The following is a 24,147-nucleotide window of genomic DNA, read 5'->3' on the forward strand; positions in this document are numbered from 1 at the left end:
CAATATAGTTATATATTGTTTTGCTGCAATGTGCCAGTTGTCTTTTTTTTCCCCAGCATTTTATTTTCGGTGCTTTTAAAAAAGGTGCAACCAATGGAGACTATAGTAATTGAATGGGAAAAGGGAAAGAAATGATACATTAAAAGGGAGCACATTGCTGTCTTGAAGCAAAATGGAAAAATGTACATTTTCAGTTATGGTTTACAAATGTCCCTCTAATATTTCTTGGCGCGGTGCTCCTCTTCATGATGGATGAAGGCTGCTTTCCCGGTTTTATTCTGGGGAACTTATGGAATATTTAGACGACCTGCTATAGAGGACCTTGGGGCTCGCGGTGTAGTTTAATGTGCCCGAGCGGGAAAGTCCGAATTTTTTTTGGGCGCCTTGGACAATTCGTCCTCCACAACCCCCCCGCCCCCCCCCGGGAGACACGGAGACTTGCAGACATGCTGTGGAGATGAACCAACTCAAGAAGCATTTAGTCGAGCCTTTGATAGATTTTTTGGGGCAAAAAACACTTCAATTCGTTCTTGCCAAGAGTAAGATGAACAGATCGATACGGCTCTCGTGTCTGCACATATAGAGTCGCTGGGGCGGCTCAAACCTGACTCACTCCAGAGTTCAACGATAGTACCAGCGGATCTAAAGCGTAGGAACCAACACGGTGGATCCTCTTTAGTATCAATCTGTTCACAGGCCGAAATGTGCAAATCACACGTTGGGGATTGACGAGGAGTTAGGAGCAGAAACGGTGCGGCGACTTCCGAGGGCCAATCCGAAGTGACCTGGACGCGTGTGTGAGGTTTACAAGTTGAGTCGAATCATTTAAAGGTTTTTTTTTACAATGCTCACAGTCTCCCATTTTACTAATTTCGGTTCACCCAGTTGTCGTGTACACGTTTGTACATTTGATTGTTAAAAAAAAAAGATTTGCTCAGTCTGCGTCTGCGCTTCCCTCGGTCCCGGTCCTTCTAGCTTCTGATTGGTCGGTTCATGAACATGTGATCAGTAATGGCGCGGTGTAACCAGGGGCAGAGGTTGTTGTTGTTGTTGTTGCTGCTGTTGGTGATGTGAACTTGCCGAAGGTGAACAACAAGTGCGAGTGCCACTTGAGGGATATCCGTCTCCATCCCGTTGCTCCTCTGATTACGGATAAAGCCACACGCACACAAAGCACACAAAACACACACACACACACACACACACACACACACACACACACACACACACACACACACACACACACACACACACACACACACACACACACACACACACACACACACACACACACACACACACACACACACACACACACACACACACACACACACACACACACACACACACACACACACACAAAACTGTAACGGACAAAACAAACTGCAGCCGCACACTGAGCTCAAATCACGAGCTGAATGAGACTATTGATTGGCGAGTTGGCCGGCTGAAAATTTTACATTTTTGATGAAATACGCGTATGAATGTGTCATTTGTCAGGCGACTATGCCGAACGTCCATCTTCTCAACAGTAATAATTGGCCGCTTCCGGCGGGGTTTTCAAGAAATCTGATTACATCTCCTCGGGCTTTAGGGAACAACTGCGACGGCTTGGTTTCCACCCCGTTCTCACAGTTTACGGACGAAAACATTTAATTGTGCAATCTTGTGCAGATCGAGGGATTGACAAATCAAGTCCTCCGCACAGTTACGGGCAGATTCGGAATCCCGATGGAATCCCATTGACGATCATTAATAAGGTGGACGTCTTATTTTACTCTTTTTATTTCTCCCGTCCGCAGCCACTTCACTTATTGATTTGCTCACAATTCCTTGGCGGAAGATTATATGAACCGCCTGCGTTCATTAAAAAAGGAGAAAAAAAAACGAGGGGGGGTGTCGAAGAGTGGAAATATAGCGACGCCCCGCCGAGTCGATGATGATCACACAGACCGGGGGGGGGCATGACGGTAATCATGCCCTGTCTGGAGGCTGCACAGCCTCCTGGTGCATAGAGACGCCGTCCTCCTCGCCGCCTCTTGAACAAAGAAGCTCTTCCTGGAAAATTGCAATTAGAAAATGACTCATGTTGCTCCACTTCGCGTGGGAAATATACGGCTAACCACTTTACACCACCCGCCAATTACAACAGGAACTTAAAACACTGGGAAACGTACTTAAAGTCTGAATTTGTAAGAGTCTAAATGGTCTACATGCAGACGGTTTAATCGCGCACGTGTGCAGCGTGGGCGGACTTTGAATGTATCTTTTTCAAATTGAATTATGCAAAAACATATGTGGAAAGTGAATGACCGCGGCAACCGGGCCAACAGTAAACCCTCTGCAATTAGCCGTTATGAAATCGCTCGCCGCGACCCCCCCCCCGCCTGCCTTTCACCACACGTGTCTATTTCAAGACTTATTACGTTGGAACGCAAGTAATTGGCGACAGCAAACACGTTTGCACGCAGACCTGATTAGGTTCCGGGGTCAACGTGAGGAGGAGAGAAAGAAAAAAAACGCGGAAAGTACGGAGGGAAATTGGACTCGAAGTGGTCCCAAAGCACGCGTGTGCTCCGGGATCTACAAATGAACGACAAGACGTGTAACGATGGTACGTAGTTCTGGGACACACTCCGGAAATATTTACTTCTAAAGATGCGAAAAGGTCGACCCCGGGAGGATTGTTCTCGGAGACACACGCGGTCGGCTTGTTAGATGAAATCATCTCTGAGTATGTGACTGGCTTAAAATATTAAACAAGAAAACCTGACTACGTCTGACATTCAGGCGAGCGCCGACCCGTGGAAGATCGCCGTGAGACTGTCCAGACTGACCACACGATGGTCGGATACCGCAGATGTTCTTTTGCCCACAGCAGGAGAGAGAGAGAGAGAGAGAGAGAGACGACTACACTGCAGTGAGGGAAGAAAACCTTTCAGTTCAGCTTTGTGGCTCTCTGCAAAAAGCTGGACAGTGTTTGCTTTTTTTCGAGAATTTTTTTTTTGGAGATAATAGGAATAAATGGGAAGTCACACAATTGATATGAGAGAAAAATGATCTTGTTTTCCGTTCAAGACCATCAGATGTCGGGGGTTTTGTTGTTGTTGTTGTTGTTGTTGTCTTTGTCGTTGCAGAGGAAATAAAGGATAGTGAACAATTCTGTACATGGCCAATAGTAAGTGGACACCCCAGCGTGCAGGAGCCACATTATTAGATCAGTTATGGTCGGGCATTTTTCATGTTTAGTTGATTGCTATGATCACCGTGATCGGCAATGTCGATCCGTGTGAATCTGCCAACATCAGCACCGGCTCACCTGTGTGTGGGAGGCGGAGAGATCGACCGTCTTTTGGTGACGTGCATTCTGCCTCTCAGCGACTTCTCTACTTTTGCTCCCTGAAGTCACTCTTGCAGCCAAAGTGGTGAAATAAGTTCTGCGTTGCAAAAAACTAAAAGTCTGACCAAAGCAGTTATTGTCTCATAGCTGCACTCTCTAACCCCCCCCCCCCCCCCCCCCCCCCCCCCCCCCCCGTCACAAAAATGTCAAAAAGTCACGGCATATAGTGTGTTGCAAGGCTAAAGTGAAAGACGTGTCAGACTGAGACTATTTCTGATAATAGGCACTTATAATTTAACATGGGGGGGTTAGTTCTTTCTCCGTCTATTGTGCCTGAACAAACTGAAAGGCTACTTTTCCAGGAATGAATCATAATGTGGAACAATTCAACAAGGTGAGACTGCATCAAATGTAACTTCATGGGTGGTTGTCAAATGAAGAAAAATGAGTGAATGAATGATACTTCAGTCTGACTTTTTAAGCTCTGCCAAAAAAAAAAAAAAAAAAAAAAACCTGCGATCATACAGCAAGTCTGTTACCAAAAATGATACGCAGAGCTGTGTGCTGAGAAATGAAGTATACGAAAGCCTGTGTGACCACTGACACGCCTGCATTCACAGCTCCTTCCCAAATAATTATGCAACACGAGGTGGGATCAGGCACAGGCCTCCCACTCGTGCTCTGATGAAAACCACATGTGGCCGCGAGGAGCACATCTCCTCCACCAGGGCACCGATGTGCTCGCGTCGGTGACGATGAGGAGGATGGAGGAAGGCGGTAGCACAAAAAGCTAATCTCTTCTTCTTCTTCTTCTTTTGGTACCAAATCAGCTCTTGAACACTGCATTGGAAGGCTTTCCTCTCTCTCCATCTCCATCCCTCTCTCCTCCTCCTCCTCCTCCTCTTCTTCTTTTCTGCCACATTCGCGCGCGCGCGCGCTCCCTCCACGCGCAGCCCGGGCGCGCACACGAGGACCCTGCTCGCCCGTGCGTCGCGCAGGAGCCCCTCATCTACACGCCGACGGTGCCCGCGCCCGCCTGTGTGATCGCCGGCTGCCTGGCGTCCGTCCCCGCCGCCGCGCTGGATGCTCTGCGCAGAGGACGTTCCGCCTCCGCCGGCGACTGCGTCGATGTCCGCGGCGCGATCCAAGCCCGGTTCCCTTTTGGCATATTAACTTTTGCAACGCGTGACCTTCTTATTTTTTCCCTTTTTTTCCTGGAGAAGAGGGGCGGGGGGGTGGACCTGTTCTGACATCATGCTTTCCATCGGGTGATGGGGGGGGAAAAAAACCCTGTTTGACTTCCAGCATCCAACTTGGGACTTGATGGCACAGTCTTTCGCGGCGGCTCTGGAAAGTTGCACTGCGTCAGGCGCGCAAACTTTACAAGCTTCTCCCTTTTTTTGTGTGTGTGATTATTATTAGTATTATATAAAATAAATAAATAAATGAATGAATGCAGGTGAGTCAGCCGTTGACTGAGAGGCGCGCGGAGCTCCACGCCCCCCCCAGGTGCTGGGGGAAGGAAAAAGGAAAGAGACGACAAACCGGAGGGAAGTCGTGATCGGATTGCAGGACGGGAACGGACCGATGAGACAACATGGGTGAGTGTCGTTTGGAGATGAGCCCCCCCCTCCATCACCACCAGTGCGCCTATTAGTTGACATCACTTGTGCTACAGTGTAAAATGTTATTCATGTGACATCTGCAGTGATTCAGAGCAGGACCCCCCCCCCCCACTGTTCTCTGCGAATGTTCCCTCAGATTCAGTTTTTTGAAAAGCAGCGAGGTGCTGCTCCGTCCTTCCTTCCTTCCATGTCCCTGAATATAAAATAGGATAAAATAAATAAAGAAAGAATGCTGCAGCCGGGGAGTGTTCGTGTCCCTGACTGTCAAGGGGAAGACGCGAGAGAGACAATATGATCGTCTCACCCTTCTGTCAATTTATGATGTGGGCCAGTGTTTGTGGACCTGTGTGCCAGTGCACGTCGCAGCTAGACACACACATCACCTCATTATCCGTCAGGAAGGAAAAAAAACGATGGTCTGCGCTGTTTGGTGTGGTTTTTTTTGGAGGCTGCAGTGACAAGTTAATCCACACGCTGAACTTCGACGGTATGAAATGTGGTGAGAGACGTGTCTGTCTGTCTGTCTGTCCTCTGCGCCCCCCCCCCCCCCATCCCCCTCCTCATCCTCAACCACATCCCCTCCTGTTGTCCCCCAGCTCTCCTCCTCCTCCCTACATGGCAGCTCCGGGCACCTACAGTCTCATCCCACACTGCCTGTATCCATCACCACCTCCCCCGTGCCAGTGATGGAGGGGGCTCCAAAGCCTAAACAAAGCCTCACAAACCCACACTTCTCTCCCTCGCGCCGTGTTCAGATGCAGGGGGCTGCGCAGCTCCAGTCCCCCTCCCCCCCCCATCCCCCTAATCGAACTGTTCAGAATTGCCTCTGAATACGCGATGAAATGATGCTGTCACTTTGAAGGAGCTTCCCCCCCCCGATGTTTCACGTCCTCCCTTTTTTTCCAGTGCCACACACACACACACACACACACACACACACACACACACACACACACACACACACACACACACACACACACACACACACACACACACACACACACACACACACACACACACACACACACACACACACACACACACACACACACACACACACACACACACACACACACACACACAGTGATGTTTGACAGGAGATTATAGATGCAGACAGACATTGGGAGTGGATTTGTTTTAAACTGCACCTCGGCGCTTCGCGTCGTTTGCCCCTCGGCTCCCCACTTGTTGAATCGCTGCTGCCGTTTCTGTTGCATTTTCTCAAATTTCCCACGTGGTGGTGAGATGGATTGCGCGTCAATTCCTTATATTCACTGTGCAATCCGTGCGTCTGTTGTGCGCCTTCCCGGCCTCAGTCTCAGTGAAGTACCCATATGCCTCATATCTCATCTCATCGTATGATTGCAGGCTGCAGGGATGCACGCTGCTGCCCACACATCTGCACCAATTTGTGGCATCTTCTCCGTAACGTGCAGCTCAGTGCAGCGCTAATGAGCGCGGCCCTTTTTTAATCACGTCACCACGATCACCATTATACAGCCCGACGAGCCAAACTAAACGGTTGCACTTGTTGGAGCATCAACAACAACACAAGCTCCCCCCCCCCCCCGCTGTGTCCGCACCATCCCTTCGGGCGCGTTGAATGAGAAATAGGCTTTCGCGCAGTCTTCAAGGACGGCCAGTCCAAACCCCGAATTGGACAGTTAAAAAACTTGACATCAGCATGATCTGATTCTCCCGATCGCCCACGCGACAAAAGGGGGCAGTGGCAAGTTTGAGAGCACGCAGCCGTCTGTTGCTGTTCAGAGACGCTCCTGCAGTTGCAGTGAATCAGTCTTCAGTGTGAACAATTGTCCTCGCGGATCCCTCCAGATGGCTTGTCTGTTTTGTGAACAACCGACCGGCCATAGCAGCAGAATAAGGGGCAAATCCTCCATGTTTTACAAACTCGACGACCTCGACGCTGACGATTTTTGGAATTCACGTGACCTGTGACGTGTTCGTTCACGCCTCCTCCAAAGACAGGCGAACAGCAGAGGACAGAGAGAGTCAAGTGCTGATTTATAAAAAAGAAATACTGTGGCTGAAGCCGTCAATAAGGAGGATTCTGTCAGCGTGGAGCACGTGTCGATTCCTCATTTGGAGTCTGTGACTGGAAGCCCCCCCCTCACACTTTAGCAATATTCACTTCGCCACTGCCCACGCATGCCATCAAACCATCACAACACGGCACATCACGTTGAACCCCACCACTGCAACTCTGCAGTATTGAACTGTCATCGACGGCAGACACTTCTCCCAAGCGGCCGTTTTTCCCTCGAGAAATGACTGTAAAAGACTCCCACCCCCCAACACCCCCCAAAACAATGTGTCCTGCATATTGAGCTCCCGCAGCGAAAAAACACGGGCAGAGACACAAAAGTGAGAAGTCTGGCAGTCGAACACACACAGGGAGCTGGGCTTTCACCACACACACACACGCGCACACACACACACGCGCGCACACACACACGTTTTTTTTTTGAGTCACTAAAGCACAATACTGCTTACATTAGGTTGCCATGGTGTCGTACGTTGGATTTCAAAAAAAGCAAAGAAAGAAAAAGCCCTTTGCAGCCTTAACGAATAAAGATTATACGTCAGTGCCTTCCATAAACGGCGTATAGTACGAGACAGATTTGTCAGTTTATTTTAAAGCAAATTTGCCTCAAATCCCTAGTTTTTCCTTTGAACATTAAATATTAAAGGATCAGTGCGAAGGATTTAGTGGGCATCCATTTGAAGAAATTCAATCTAATACTCATAATTAGTTTTTCATCAGCATATAACCACCTAAAACAAAATAGCAAGTGCAGCGGGCGGCTGCAATGTTCAACTTCGCCCCTAGGTGCCACTAAATCCTGCGCACTGGAAACCCTTAACAACAACCAGCCACATCTGTAGGAATCATTTATGAAAGTTCAGCTCTTCTGCTTAACCAGGACCACGTGAGTGTCGTTTTAATCACGTGGGATTGATCGTAAACATTGATAGCTGCCATATTTTTAACTCAAATATTGCTCGCTCCCGAGTTGCGTGACACATCGCCTTTTTTTCTTCTTCTTCTCTTCTACCCGAGCTGCACTCGCCTCGGAGCCGCGAGAGAGGTCGGGCATGAACACATTAGACAGGAATCTCTTATGGGAAATAATCAGACCGTCCCAACTCTGGCAGCGAAAAGAACAGAAAAGAAAAAGTGAGCTGATGCAGGAGGCCATTGCTCAAACTAACAAGCTGACTGAAGTTAGGTCTTCAGGGTCTCCAACAAACGACCAACGCTGTCATGTTGTTCTGATGACGACAACCGCTTGGCTCGAGAGGAAGGGACAAATAAACAGATGGGGAAAAATGGCTTTTCCCTTAATTTTCTTTTTCACTTTGTCTCACAAAAGTTTAAATCACAGAGATGAATGTTCTCCCAGACCAGGAGAACAATCTGGACGTGTTTCTGTGCCCAAGTTTTATGTCAAATCTATGTTTTACATTCAATGAGCACGGCGCTTTGGTGCCAGAGGCCGGATTGCCGTCGCTGAAATGTTCGGTGGAAGGATGGGAGGAATTGGCCCTTTTGTTCTCCGACCCGCTGTCATAGTTTTTCCTCCACGTTCCCTCGAGGGAATCCGCCAGGAAACGGACAGGTGGCTGACGCGCTATTTCTGGAGGCAAACCGAGCCAGTGTACGGTGAAGACAACGGGAACAATTAAGTTCACTCTGATGGACGTTGGGACTGTGTCTGGTCTGAGCGAAGGTCCAGGTTTGTCATGAATCTTAGAAATTGGCAAATACATGTAAACTGATCTATTGGCTGAGACAAACCACCCCTCCATCCCTTCGACCCCCCCCACCCATCTCCACCGGCGGTACCCACAGTCAATCACATCTGCAGCAGAGGGGGGAGGACAGAGGACACGGGGAAGGACTAAACTTCTTGTCTGTCGCTCGTCATTCTACCCAAACTTTACCCTGGAACATTATTTATTTTATATACCAACATTTTGGATTCGTTCCCAGCGACACATTATTGAGTTAATAGTGACTTTGCAATTTGCGAACATTGCTGTTGCTCGTCCAGAGACAGTTAGTAAAATATGATGTAATGAAACTTCAAGATCAAGTTCGGTTGACGTTTCCCGTTGTCCTGTAATTTGGAGGGAAACGGACGATAAAGCACAGGATGAATTGGAGCGTGGATACGGCGTGATTGACAGCTGGTACGGTCCAATCGGTGCATGGTTGCAGGTGTAGGTGGGCGCGTAGTGGACGAGCTCTCGGTTTGACCACACACACACACACACACACACACACACACACACACACACACACACACACACACACACACACACACACACACACACACACACACACACACACACACACACACACACACACACACACACACACACACACACACACACACACACACACACACACACACACACACACACACACACACACAACGTCTGGTTGCGAAAAAAACCCAAAACAAGATGGCGCCGGTCAAAATGCGAAACAGGAAGCCACACACACCAATGGGTGACATCACGCTGGGTTGGCGTGCAGATACGGTTACATTGTCCGTAGCGGACGTATCTCTTTTTGCACATACAAGCAGCATAAATTAGCCTTGATAAGACAATATAAATTCACTATACGTTTACAATCAGGTAGGCAGACTGATTGGGGGCGGCTCGGGGTGCATATCGCTGAAATGCCCAAAGCTGGCGACGTGTTTTCTCACTGGTTGGCTTCCCCACATCCCCGTGGAAAGCCCTGGTCAGCACTCGTATCGACCAACGCGGCTCCCTGCACAGAAGCCAATAACTCGTGTTTGTGTGTCTATAGGAAAGCCAGTGGCAGTGAACTTCCTGGCGTGTGTGATATCATGGGCCTTTGAGCCGAGTCCAGATGTCAAGCGCTGCGGGCGCACGAGGCACAACACCTATGGAATTTTGCCGATTGACCGTCAGAGAAATGAAACGATCGACCCCGAGCCGCGCGAGTTCAGCGGTGCGATGAGTGATGTCGGGAAAAATTGACATTTTCCTCCATACATCCATCGTTTCAAAATAAAAGAACCCAAAGGTTGACTGCACTTCTTAAATGTCATCCGATATGCTCGGTTTCTAATGGCGCTTTAATGATTTGGGGAGACGCAATAATCAAGTTTTGCGTCTTCGTGGCCAACAAGTTAAACTCCTGCAAACATATACGACAGATAAGATGGCAAGCTGTTTCATAACTTAGATTATCGTGTGCCTTTTCTATATTTACGCATTTCTATCAGGCACAGACATCATGTCGGATCATAAAACACCGCGGCGACATAATCACAGTTGTTTTTCCATCAGTGCATGTGTTGTTTTTGTGATTCTGCATTCATATTTCATACAGAGGGGGTGCTCAAATACATTTAATGTTTAATAATGGAAATGTACGAGGCTGGAGCTCCTCTTAAAAAGACATTTTTCCCTAGTGGACTTCCATCCAACACTTCTCATTAGAGCCGTCTTTTTCCACTGCAGGCGGCTTCCATGGCCACGCACAAAAAAAAACCCCTGCTGGTGTAAAAATGTTGACATTCAGAATAACCAATTAGCCTTTTTTAAAGGTCCTCCTCCTCGCTAATTATATTGTACACCCTCGACAAGCAGAGTATGTGATTTCTACTAATCGGCCGCAGGACTGAAGCTATTAGCTTCTGTGAGAACCGTTGGTTTTTTCGTTGGGAGTTCTGTCATTTGTTCTTTGGCCTCTCAGATTTGTTGTGAACAATTAGCTGATTAATCATGTCGCACACGCCGCAATTTAATAATCACCTGGAGAAAAAAAAGGAACCGTGAACTATTCAGTCATCGAGCAAAAATGCAAAACAACCGTCCTGTTCCAGCAAATCAGATTAGGGGAAAGGAGACAACAAGCTATTTTAACGTGTCTGAAGAAAAAGATCTACTTTAATCAATCGGCTAATTACTTAACGATGAATCATCATCAGCAGGTTGTTTAACCTTACTTGTAATAAATAGAGACATATTCTGTCGTTGTTCAGTTTTGAGGTTTGTGTACGTGAAGTTAAAAAGCCTAAAGATAGAGGGAGCTCCTCTCCCCGACTGGAAAACACTTGAAACTCCCGAAAGGCCTCATCCGGAGAGTCAGGCCGTACCAACAATGACGCCGGCAACTTCTTCCAATCTTCCCTGTACATTTTCTTCGCCAAACAGAAAAAACTCATCCAACAACAACAACAACAACAACCCCAAATGATCGACAGACCACGCGTCTGATTTCCTCTAGCCCAAATTCAGAAAGCGATGATACGCAATTTTGACGATTGTCATTTGGCTTATGTGCAACCGTGGCCCTCGTGTGCTGCAAGTGGTTGACCAATCGCAGCAGCGTGGACCGGCGGGCCAATCAGAGCAGACTGGGGTTCTAGCGGGAGGGACGGGGGGGCCTTAAAGAGACAGCAGCTGAAACCAAGCTTTTTCAGACTCTTTTCAGAGGCTGAAAAGAGTCAATGCAGAAACGTTTTCTGAACATTAGAGAAGGTAAACCTTTTCAAGCAGTAACCCAAATCGAAAATATGAACCTGAATGTGAGCATGTCACCTTTAAAACACTAAAACTACAGGTGATACTAAGTCTAGGCCTCCATGTCATTGGTTATCCTCCCTATACCATCGCCAAAAAATGACAGATGTACTACAATTTATATTTAATCCCATTTTCTGTTTTAAATTCCATCATGTACAGTGTCGCCGAGTGGATTCCTGCATCTAGAATTGCTGGGCAACTCCGACATTTACGGTGGAACGAGTGCATTTCACTCGGCCGGGCCCCTCGATCTGCGTGTCACACTCTTACCTGAGGGCATCTCAATTTTTTCTTTATTTCATGCAGGAACATTTCCTCTCTCTCCCCTGCAGCAGACCCCAGAGGCTGTTAGCTTTCCTGTGGCTAGAACACTTCCCCCTAACCGTAGTGGATTCTAGATTCACACCATCAAAAAAAAAAGAAGAAAAAAAAAGCTGGAATGTAATTTGTTTAGTTTTCACGAAAAAGCCTATTTATATATTTAATTATATTAGTCCTACATTTAAACACAGCCTCTGTTGTTATCTTTACCTAACAGTTCTACACTGGCCCGTTAATTCAGAAAAATAATTGGTTGTGCTGTGTTGGCTTGTGCTAAAAAAAGAGATAATCTACATCTGCCAGCCAATCAGAACGGAGAACTCTCAGGAGGCTCCGGCGTGAGCGAGCGCTGGGTAACTCGATCGATGGACGTGGCGCGGCCTGCACTGCACTTACTGCGAGAGGCTGACGTATATACGTTACAGGCAGTTTCTCCTGCGGAGGAATACGAGCTCGGTTCCATATGCTGCTAGTCCCATTGATCCGGGATGTTGATGCTTAGACTTGGCCAATCCATACACCTAATCAAGCCATTAGGTCTTTAAGTGGTCATAATTTAGGCGTTTTCCCATAAAGTGGCCCCTGAAGTAGTCCTGTGAGAGCGAGCTGTCCGTCTCCATTCCCCTCGTTGGCTGTAACGCTCGCAGCAGGCCACGCGCTCGCTGGACCCCGGTCACATCCCTCGCAAGTCCGGACAAGAGGAACCGGCCAAACGAAAAAAAATTAACGGCTCGTTCCATTTCAACTTTTAATAGATACTCGCCCCTACTTATGCCGCATTTCTCCATTAATGGTGCGGCATTTTCCAGCCGAGCTCTATTTTCCATATATATTGCGCCCCGTCGTACAGCGTAGTGTGTGTGTGCTCAGGACCGGCCGCCGCCGCCGCCGCTCCTCCCATCTCCGCATGTATGTGCAGCTCCAGTCGTAGTAAAATAAGCTTTTATCATAAATCAGCCCCTTTTATACTGCTCCACGCTTTTCGCCGCGAGTTGAAATTGCTGCCGGCTCCAATTTTCAAATTAATGGGCATAAAATAAAGGGTTTTAAGTGTGTAAAAGGTACTTCGTTTCAATATTGTAATGCTAGCGCGTCCAATTAATCACCGCTGCGTGATGGGCCCCGTGACTGGTGATATGTCACGCACTTCTGTGGCCCCCGAAAATATTTTTTAATTTTATGTGCCTTAAATCTGAGCGAACACACTCAATAATGTAATATATCACACACGCTGTTGTGCCCCCAGAATTTTTTGCTTGCCTAAGCTCAGTCACACATCACACACTTTAAAAACCCTTGGCTCCCGTGTCGGGGAGGAAGACAGTTCGGGGGAGAGAGGAGGGGAAGGCAGGGGGAAGGCAGGGGGAAGGCGGTGCGGGCGGCTGGAGGAAAGAAGAAGTGCACATCTGAAGCTCGGAGGTCTGCAAAAGTGCATAGAATCATGTACAATACCGTTATTTACCTTCAGACTAAAGCCTACAAGCTCTGCGTTGCTTCCCCCTTTCATCGTACCTCATTTTTGAAGATTACACTTTCACATACAGACACATAATACAAATTTTCGAGGTTGGTCGGAAGTGAGGTAAAGTGGGTAAAGAAGCCATATGAATGCGTGAACCAAACGCGGATTTCGTTATTCAGCCAGTCAATAACCTTGAGCGGCTGCCACAAAGAAACATTCGCTTTAATGTGTATAACCTGTGGTACAGCAGGGGCATTTAATACGAAACGGTAGATATACTTTGTTTTCTCGCGCACTTTTCATTTCTCTGAAGTGCCCCAGTGTGCGCGGCCTGAGCACTGTTGGCCAACCCACTCGGGCACTCTGGGTAATAGCCTTTGCATCAGTGCTCAGCGCACGGTGCATTCAAATGAAATATCAACTTGTCGCACCGCCAAGGAGGACGACAGCTGACTCTGCTGGGTCTGCCAGAGCCCACTCTGTCCTCTGAGGGGAGGGGGCGGGGGCGGGCTCACTTTTATGAGATTTCAGAGAGGTCGACCATTGGGATCCGACCTCAGCTGACGTTATTGGGGAAGAGAAATATTATAGGAACAGTGTGCTAATTCATCTTTTGCTGTTTTCTGCCTTTGCGAGACCGTTTGTAGTTGACGTTTTGGTGTGAACATTGTGAGTCTAACTTCTTGTTGAGCCTGGGGGTGGGGAGGGGGGGGGGGGGGGGGGATTGCTGGATCACAGAGCCTGTTCTTTAATTGATATTTATCTTCGACAACTGGATCATCAAATCGTGGCGAAGTCGTACACGATGAAAGAAAAAAAGTTAAGTGCTCCAGTTTGCCCGGAGGCACGTCTACACATTTAGTCCTTCTCAAAGAGTTCTGCTCCGATGGCTTGAGTGGGAAGTATTTGACCTTAAATCCAGATTTTAAAACGTGTTAAAAGGGAAATGCATTGATTCAACAGGTCCTGATGAATGGGATAAATTGTGTCGAGCAACGTCTCCATGGTCCGCATTTGTTGGGTCGGAAGATAAGATGACACGTGACAAACCCATGCCATTAACATCAAATTGTAAAAACGAGCGAGAACGAAAAACATACCGAAGACTTAAAAAGTTCCCTTTGGGTCCGATTTTCTTCTGTGATAAAAATGCACCAAGGTTTACTGAAGTGTCGCTGCACGACAAGCCGTTCAACTCGCCAGGACTTAACGTTCTACACCAGATATGAAATCTTCAAAAAAAAAAAGAAACCCTCAGGCCCTGATTGGTCAAGCTCTACTAAGAAGAGGGAGTCAAGTAAACAGATGTGTGTGGCTTACCGCAGGAGATCCAATCTCCCGTGAGGAGGAGGAGGAGATCTGATAGCAGTGCCTGTGTGAACTGCGGTTGCAGGATTTTACATGAACTTGAGGTTAGAAATGTAAGGATTTTCTTCCAATACCTTTTTTGGTTTTTTCGCCAACAATGATGATGCTAGGACAGACATCTTTCTCATAATAATCGTGACTGAAGGAAGGTTTTTTTTACTTGGTGTACCTTAATGCACAACAACCGAGAACCTGAGTGATGCCGGCACTCAACACCACATTTAATGACTGGATAATCAATCTGTGCTAAAGTGAAAGTCTCTCTTTAATCCGCCCTGTTTACCGTCCCGAGGGAGCCTGTTGTACACGTGTCCAGCGGATTATTATTAACCCCCCTCCCGTCTGTGCAGAAATCCACGCTGAACCGACGCATGCGCTAATTAACGATTGCCGTCATGCGGAGACGCCAGTGGCGGAGAGTTGTTCCTTTCAGTCGCGTCGTACCGCCTGGAATTTTTTCAAACTCATAAAGTATGCCAGAGTCCTCTCCTCTTGTTTTTTTTCAAGGGGAACATGCACGCCTCATCACCAAAGTAGGTGCAAGTGATGACACGGTGAGCTTTCCCGGCCGCCTCACAACAGACCCTTCTAAATGCTCCTATGGGATTATCACTTATAGGGACAAGTAATGAGTGTATGGAGTTCTGTGGATGCTTGGCCAGATCACTGGGTACCTAATGGAGGTGATGGAAGTGGTGTCAAACACAATGCTTGGAGGTTTCAAGGGATCTATTTATAGCACACTCGTTTCACATAGCGTGTATCTTAATTCTCACATACTCACTAGACCTCATTTGCTCCCTCTACCAACTAACCTCCTTCTGCTACTTCATCTACTTTGCGCTCGCACTCCGGCGTGGTCATGGAAATCTTTTACAAGATTTTGTGTTACGTCTCGTACGATTTCACTTTCCCGTCGTTACAGTTGCATTACGCATGAAGTTGAACGCAGCAGGACATTTCAGAAGGGTTGACAGTGACAAAATTACGGCACTTTTGAGCACGGTTGCCTCTTTTCCACTATAGGTGACCTCATACGCTTGGAAGAAAATGATCTGATTTATCGCAGCCATTTTTGATTTGATGCTGATCCAGATGCACAACAGTAATTTCTTGGCATTTTGTGTTATTGAAATGCCCCGAGATTGTGCAATGGTGTGCAGTACCAAACAGATTAATTAATGTTACACAGGAACTGTAAACTCCAAACCAAGTTATACATCAAACTTTGAATTTGGCGTATTGTACCGCGCCTACTATTGTCTAGTCAGAGCTTTCCTTTAAGTGTCGGCTTCCGGCCAAACAGCAAAACAACTCATTTAAGTCTAGCTGGCTACTTTATTATATTAATTTTTTGATTCTAATGAAATAATTTTGATTAACAAGTTGCAATTGGATATATGTGTACATAGGGTTAGACCACTACAACCACTACAGTAGCTTCCATTGAATATATACAGACCCAATGAGACAAAAAAAATGTTCCCTCTAAAAAATGATAAAGGTTATCTATTTTTTGTTGACGAAGAGTGCATCTATGTTTCTAGTGATAAAACACATTAACCATCACTGTGACAGTACTTGATTATCTTATAGGTGGAGGTGTCATTGATTAAAATAATGTATAATGAATTTTAACTTCAAGTGTAGTGTGAACTATTAATGGCTATTTACATGCTATGAGGGATAAAACACTCAATAAGTAGAAATAAAGTATGATGCCCTGCATCTTCTCGCAGTAATATACTGTATTGGATCGATTATAGAGGATAGATGTTTTCCCATATTACACATTTCATCCATGGTTAACAGTTTTGGGTTATTTGGATGTTCAAAAGTGGATGTTCATTCTTACTTTTTATTGAATTATTTATTTAATTTACCAATTGCCATTTAATCTAGCTAATTAATGTAGCGTAACTATTAGTGCCCCTAAGACAACCCTATCTGGCCACTTTTCCCCACTAGTTGGATACTACATATGAATTGTGAAAATCCCTGCTAATTAATTCCTAGTCAAGAACTGCTGAACAAATTCTGCAGCGAAACATTTCATTCGGAAGATGTATAACCACAAGAATATTTAATCACCTGGCAAATGTCATTTTCAGTATTCCAAGGCTGAAAACAAAACCTGCCTGTGCAGATGTATGGCATAATGATATGGCTTGGAAACAATACATGTTTGCTACAAATTTCAGCATGAATTTTCAGCATGAAAACAGTGTTACCGTGCATATGGTGTGCTCTGCATACTACTGTACATACACTGGTAGGTTAGCACACAGACATGATTTTCTGAGTAGAGTTGGTGCAATATGTTTAAGCTACACAACGAAGCTGTTAATTATTACAAGAGGCATTACACTATGGTCCATTGTTAATTTACAGCTTTCTGAGCACTTGTCAATTTGAATACTGATTGCAATGCAGATGATGTGCAAATTTACAAACTTGCTTTGTGATTTCATGTATTTTCCACCATCTGTATCGTCTCACTCTCTCTCTCTGCCTGTGCATCTTTAACAACGTCTGCCTGTCTGTCCACACTGTTCTGGAAAGCTAAAATTCATGTTTTTCCTACAGTGATTCAAATCCTTTTAATCTCAGTAATTCAACAGTTTACTATACCTCTCAAATTGCCCCTTAACTGTGTTAGCATGTATTATTAGAAAAGGTTTGCCTATGATACAAAACCGCTAAACAGATCCCTGTTGCAAATACTGCTTTTTACATCTGCTCAATACTGCTTACCCACTTCCAACACTGAAACTCTGCCATTTCAGCCTGTCCACACAAGATTAACTGCCTCCCTCCCTTTGTGCCTTTCTAGCTCTTTATTGTTAATTGTCAAATCTGAAGCTGTTTAACTGCAAAGCTGCTGCCACAAAACTGAACATGAGAGCGAACAGATGCCTGAGGGGAGGCACAAGTACGTTTGAGTGCGGCATTGTCTTGAGACATGAATATCTGTGGTGTGATCATTACTCAGAGTGAGACCAGAGGAGAGCCCTGGGTCAAGGATGTGTCCCTTGACATAGAGCTGAGTCAAAATATATCAGGACACTGACACATCCTCTAACCTGCTGGGTTTCTAGTGCACCGTGTAAGATTTGAAATCAAACTAGATTGTAAGGTTAAAGGGCTGACTGTTAGCTTTTGTGTGAGGGTGATATACTTTAGATGACTGACTTTGACAGTCAACTTTCCGATCTTTAGTCTTCAAAAAACTTTGATTGGCTTGAATCATCTTCCTACTGCTTTGACCTTGACAAACTGTGTATTCAAAGCCTTTAAGGAAGAACCCAGAGTTTATCAGCATTTACATGGATTGTAAAAGTTGAGGTTGATCCAGATCACAAGATAGTCCTGGCGTGTGCTATTTAAATTGCTCTTTAGAAAAGGTTTGCTGCTAGGTGCAGCCATTGGTGTCCATGGCCTATTTGCAAATAATACCTCAAAATATGATATGATCATCATTAAATTCCTCTCCTCTCTCTCCATCTGTTCATCTCTTTTAGGTCCGCTGTTGTGTGATGGACGACTGACACACCTCCTCTTTCCTCTCCTCCTCCTCCTGCGGGCTCCCCTGTTGTTCAGCTTCGGTGAGCGCACCTGCCCCAATAGCTGCCGATGTGAGGGGAAAACTGTCCATTGTGATTCATCTGGCTTCATAGATGTCCCAGAAAACATCTCAATAGGCTGCCAGGGCCTCTCCCTGCGCTACAATGAACTGCACACACTGCTACCGTATCAATTTGCTCACCTCAGCCAGCTTCTCTGGATATACTTGGACCACAATCAGATTTCAGCTGTGGACAGTCGAGCATTCCAGGGGGTCCGCAGGCTTAAAGAGCTAATACTGAGCTCCAACAGGATCACGTCCCTGCACAATTCAACATTCCATGGAATACCCAATCTTCGCAGTCTGGACCTGTCCTACAACAAATTGGAAAACCTGCAGCCAGGTCAGTTCCATGGCTTACGAAAATTGCAAAATCTACATCTACGCTCAAACGGTCTCTCCAACATCCCGATTCGAGCATTCCTAGAGTGCCGAAGTTTGGAATTTCTTGATTTGGGCTACAATCGAATCAAGGCTCTTACTCGCACCACCTTTTTGGGCCTACAGAAGCTTATGGAGTTGCATCTGGAGCACAACCAGTTCTCACGGATCAACTTTTTTCTGTTTCCACGGCTAGCCAACCTGAGATCATTGTACTTGCAGTGGAACCGCATTAAGGTGGTAAACCAGGGCCTCCCGTGGACTTGGTATACACTGCAGAAGCTTGATCTGTCAGGAAATGAAATCCAGACCCTGGACCCTGCCGTTTTTCACTGCTTGCCCAACCTTCAAGTCCTAAACCTGGAATCCAACAAACTGTCCAATGTGTCTCAGGAGGCAGTGTCAGCATGGATCTCACTGACCTCCATCAGCCTCGCAGGAAACATGTGGGATTGTGGAACTGGCATATGCCCCCTCGTGGCTTGGTTGAGGAATTTCCGGGGCAGTAAAGACACCACTATGATATGCAGCAGCCCAAAGTATCTCCAGGGAGAAAAAATTATGGAAGCCACAAGGAACCATGGTATTTGTGAGGAAACTGACTATGTTCTGACTGAAACACCCTCACCAATGTCAGAGCTCATTTCTGAAGCCACTGCTGAACCTACTTTTGGCCCTACTGGCACCTCTCCACCTATGCCACCAAGCAGCACCTTTGGTCCTCTGCCACCATTCAGACCTCGACCTATTCCTCATCCTACCTTGCCAGTGCATATGAACAAAGACCCTAGAGACTCAGTAGCTCGCACTCGACCCACTATCATACCACCACCAGTGATAGAGCACATGACTCTGCACAAAGTGGTGGTAGGCGGTGTGGCACTCTTCTTCACCATGTCCCTAATCTTGACGGTTATCTATGTGCTGTGGCGGCGCTACCCAGGCGCAACCAGGTTGCTGCAGCAGCGGTCCATGGTGGGACGGAAGCGTCGCAAAAAGAGTCCAGAGCCGGAGCAGAACCTGAGCTCCCAGCTCCAAGAGTATTACATGAGCTACAACCCTGCAGCCACACCAGAAGCATTGGAGGTGCTAGGCAATGGCACTGGTTCCTGCACTTGCACAATTTCTGGCTCCAGGGAGTGTGAGGTATGATCCATCGCATCAGCCTAAAAATAAAAACTCTAAATCAAAATACAAAGGCTCAACAGAGAGGTAAATCCTTTATTAAACATACCCACTAAAATAGACACTATTAAATCACAGTTAAGCACACCCTTACTGTTTGTTCATAACATGCTTGACTTCAAATGTTAGATGTCTCCAATTATTCAGGGTTTTACTCTTTAAATCGAACCTTAAAGTGAAAACTAGAAAACAACTATTCTGATCCATGGGAAAAATTCTGCAACTCCGGTTTAGAGAATAACATCATACGAATAATACAATACTGAATTTTGTGTTCTCTGAGATTGCATGTAGCTTTAAATACTGTTCTGCAACTCAGCATTTATCTCTGTTGTATTTGTTATCTAAATTCTGACACTTTTCCCCTCTTGTGAACCATGAGTAATTGGGACAATGTCTAACAATTTCACAAACACCGCTTCACATCAGCATGGCTTGTCTCATTCATGTTTAAGAAATCGGTTTGGTGTCTGTATGCGTGTGAAGGGGAGATGAAGGGGGAGGGGTATGTTCATGATATTGATTCAAACATTGAAATTGCCATAACTCTATTAAGCTTCTTGCAAGGCAACATTAATGGTGTAATAATGTCAACATTCACAAGACGGACCATGAAGTGCTTTGATTTTGATCAGAATAGGACAATTGTGCTTGAATTGCTTTGTTTTGTTTCAAAGGTCTTTAATTATCCAAAAATGCAAGACGGTAGCTTGTTCTTTACAGGGTTGTACATCATTGCATAGTTTCACCCTTCAGTGTTGAGCCGAGTTTCTCTAGAACAGCGCAGCAGCGTGTGGGGAGATTTATGCTAATCTGCACAGAGGCGAGGCAATGTGGAAATCCCAAAATTTATGATATGGCTTACATGTGGATCCCTCCGCTGTGATAAGGGATACGGTTTTAGACCAGGGTCATCACTATCACCCAATAATTTAGAATCGTAGGTCTTTTTTTTTTTTAGGGCTGATCTCAGCAAGCACGTGGCCTCGTAGAACAATGCAAACACATGACAGCTTCAGCAATGGGTCCAACAGAATCTGAAAGGTCAATTGAAACACTGCTAAATATTTTGTTAAAAAAAATGTAACAGTATATTATACAAATGGCAATATGTCACATTTAAAATGAAAAGTCATATCCTTTTTTCTTAAATCTTATATGTTGTGCAAAACAAATTGTAAGTGTACATCTTTGCAGTTTGCCTTTATGAATTAAGCTTAAAAAGGGATAAACGGGGATAATTTGATCATATAGGGCACAGTATGTTTTTTTTCTCTGTGGGAATTGACTGTATTACAAATTTAAGTCAAATTAACTTAAAGAAATTCAACCAAATTAGTCCATTCTCTTAGGGTTGCAATGGTTTAAGATTTTCAACCGGTGATGGTGGAGCTCTCTTGAAATATTTCCATCATCTGCAACTCATGATTATTCTCTATACTTTAAACCTTTATCAAAATATAAGCCAGTTTATAGTAAGCCTGGGACACCCCCCAGAATTGTCCTGTCTGTATCTTTAACGTTTTTTATGTTAATGTTTCTTCATGGGGTCAGAGTGAGTTTTTTGTTAGATTGTACCAAATGGACAAAAATGGAAAATGTAGCAGGCAGCCACAAAAAAAATACTATAGGGCATTTTATGATTGTTGTTCAAACAATTTTCTCCCCCCGTCTGGGATTAATGTTACAAACGGGTCACGTACTTTGATCTGAACAAAGGGATGGTGTTCTTGACGATGGCCAAACTCGTTTGATGTGTTTTCTCCTCTGGCAGTCACTCTGCGTCCACAGTTTGTGTCAACTGGATATTTGACCTTGAGGACAACCCACGTTTTTTTTATGAGATATCCAAAATAATCCTTTGCTGCTTTTTTTTGGGGGGGGGGGGGGGGTAGGATGGAGATCATCAGAATGCTTTATCAGATTCACTTGTCTATGCCAATTTCTTTGCGGATTTGCACGTGTGGTGCCTGTTTGCCAAGTCTGACAGGCAGTTGAGGAGGACCAGCGTGCTGCACGCACCTGAGACATTCGCCATTCAATTGCATTTTTTCTTTAAAATACCGGTAACATCCTATTACGTACAAGTCCTAACTTTCCTGATTTCTCTCTCTCGCAGTGACAATAAAACTAGTGTACTTACAGGATAAACCCCAAGCGTTAAGAGCTATAGTGGAATTATTGGGATTTGGGGGGGATTATGTGCAATTTTAAAAAGGAAAGGGTAAAGAACGGCATTGTAAGACCAAATTGATTTCTGAGGTTCCGCAATGCACAAGGAGGGAGGAAATTGTCTGTTTTTTATCCTGCCTCGGTGACAGACCTGCATAGATGAAACTGAAATGTTTTCTCACACTCATATGTATGCATATGACTTAGCAGCTGATCAAGCAGGAGCACCTTCTAATTTCTCTCTTAGAGTGAAGGATCATTTCAAAAAGGTACAACCCAGTGGCGGTGAAGGTGCCATTCCAGTGTTAAATCTAGAGCCAATTAGGATGCTCTTTGGCAGAAAGGTTTGCACTTATGTTTCCTCTTGGAAATTCAGCCGCTCCACTTAACTCACTTCTCCAGTTTCAATTGCAACTCGTGGCAAAAGGAAACTTTCTAAAAGAATTTCATTCCTGAGCCTGTTCATTTCTGAGCTTCTGTCCGGAGATCGAGAAAAAAAGGCAGTTACACCGTTTCCTCAGCATCAAAAAAAAAAAAAAGAGAAGAAGCTGGGGCTTGCGCATTTTGCATGAAATCACTTGCTTGATACAAGGGTTCCTCAGAGACCGCCAACTATGCAGACTGCTGAACGGAGGCGGAGTCATGACGCTGTCAACGTCACTGTGAGAAGAAGAATGCTGGGAGTTGATATTGTGCCTCTGAATTCAAAGTATAATCCACTTTCATTCTTCAATCCCCGTTGGACCATGGCAGAAAATTGACTTTGAACTGTATTAAGTAATTCAATAACCTTGAAAGTTAACCGCTTCATAAAATTGGTTTAAGAAAAAAAAAAAGCATACATGCATTTGTTTATCAATAATAACCCTCGATCAGCTGTATCGAGGAAAAAGGCTGATACACTTCACTGTGTTACTTCACTGCAGTTTGCTACGCAACAAAAACGATGTTTGCGAACTGTAGATATAGAGTGTTGTCTCTTGCTGCATAACAATAACCCCAAATCTCATTATGTCGAAAACAATCTCCCCCTTTACGGCATCACTGACCGGCCGTCTTGCCGTATTTCATTTGGAGTTCAGTGGGGTTCTACACCGTTGCCGACTTCAGTCGCTTAATAATTGACAAACTGGCGTCGGCCTGTCTTACTCTGATGGAAGTGGCTGGCTGGCGCCACAGCGGGTTAAGCCTTTCATTACGACTCTGTGCAGCGCCTGCAGCCCCTGTGGACGGCAGCGTCGGAGAACAAAAGCCAAACGCAACACATTCAACCCTGCTGCGGGAAGGCCTGAGCGAGGTATCGGCACAAAATGGTGTCAGAGATCAGCAGGAAGGCAGTTTGATCAGTTCACTGTCTCTTTCACTTTGGTTGTTCAAAGGTTCAGATGCTGGCAACGCACCAGCCCCTGCACCCACACAGGGTTTTTATCATATAGTTATTTTTGGGTTGAAGTTGGATGCGGCTCCGCTGCTGGGAGTTTGCTGAGATCACCAAAATCCATTGTCAAACGCCGCTTTCACATCAAATTGTACAGAATGGGAAATATGGCTCAGGCTGTGTTGAGTAGGGGTTACTGGGAATTTCTGACAGCTACAAGATCTCCCACTTGGAGAAAAAAGAAAAAAAACAGACGAATGAACAAACTGGTCCCGAAATAACCGCAAAGCCCTCAGCTCCGGCTAATCCATTTCTGACACCTAATGCAACCAGCTGTATCGTTTGTGTTTGCCAGGTCGGAAGGATTCGTTATTTTAGTATCAAAACTGGGATTTGAAAGAGTGCTGAATGTTCACATCACCAGTGCCCCACATTGTAATTCACAAACTTGCATAATTAAAAGTGCCTAAATTATTCAAATCGTCAACAAGTGTAGCACTGTATTTGTACAAGTTTTGAGGCGGCTCCGATTAGGAAACCTCAGACCTCAGCGTCCAATCAAAGTTCGGATACGGATTTCCTTGGTCCCAGTTTGCAGCGCAGGATATAGTTTAAAAAAAAAAGAAAAAAGGAGCCACCTCACCCTCACCTTCACCTTCACCTTCACCCGACCCGACCCCCGCCCTCTCACTCCAACCA

General features: G+C 45.6%; 1 protein-coding gene across 2 annotated transcripts in view; it reads left to right on the top strand.

The window, feature by feature from the left end:
- Positions 1 to 4,032: 4,032 nt before the first annotated feature.
- The window catches only part of lrrtm4l1 (leucine rich repeat transmembrane neuronal 4 like 1), a 39,505-nt gene continuing 19,390 nt past the window's right edge, over positions 4,033 to 24,147 (top strand). Inside the window, exons 1-2 of one of the 2 annotated variants that reach the window (XR_004785107.2) lie at positions 4,033 to 4,941; positions 18,229 to 19,925. Coding sequence is in view for 1 of the 2 variants with exons in the window: in XM_035609164.2 (XP_035465057.1) it covers positions 4,938 to 4,941; positions 18,229 to 19,859 (1,635 nt within the window). In the remaining variant the exon portion in view is untranslated. The remainder of the gene's footprint in view (positions 4,942 to 18,228; positions 19,926 to 24,147) is intronic. The other variant, XM_035609164.2, reaches the window with a different exon arrangement.

The sequence above is a fragment of the Scophthalmus maximus genome, chromosome 20 (genome assembly GCF_022379125.1).
Source record: "Scophthalmus maximus strain ysfricsl-2021 chromosome 20, ASM2237912v1, whole genome shotgun sequence".
Taxonomy (NCBI): domain Eukaryota; kingdom Metazoa; phylum Chordata; class Actinopteri; order Pleuronectiformes; family Scophthalmidae; genus Scophthalmus; species Scophthalmus maximus.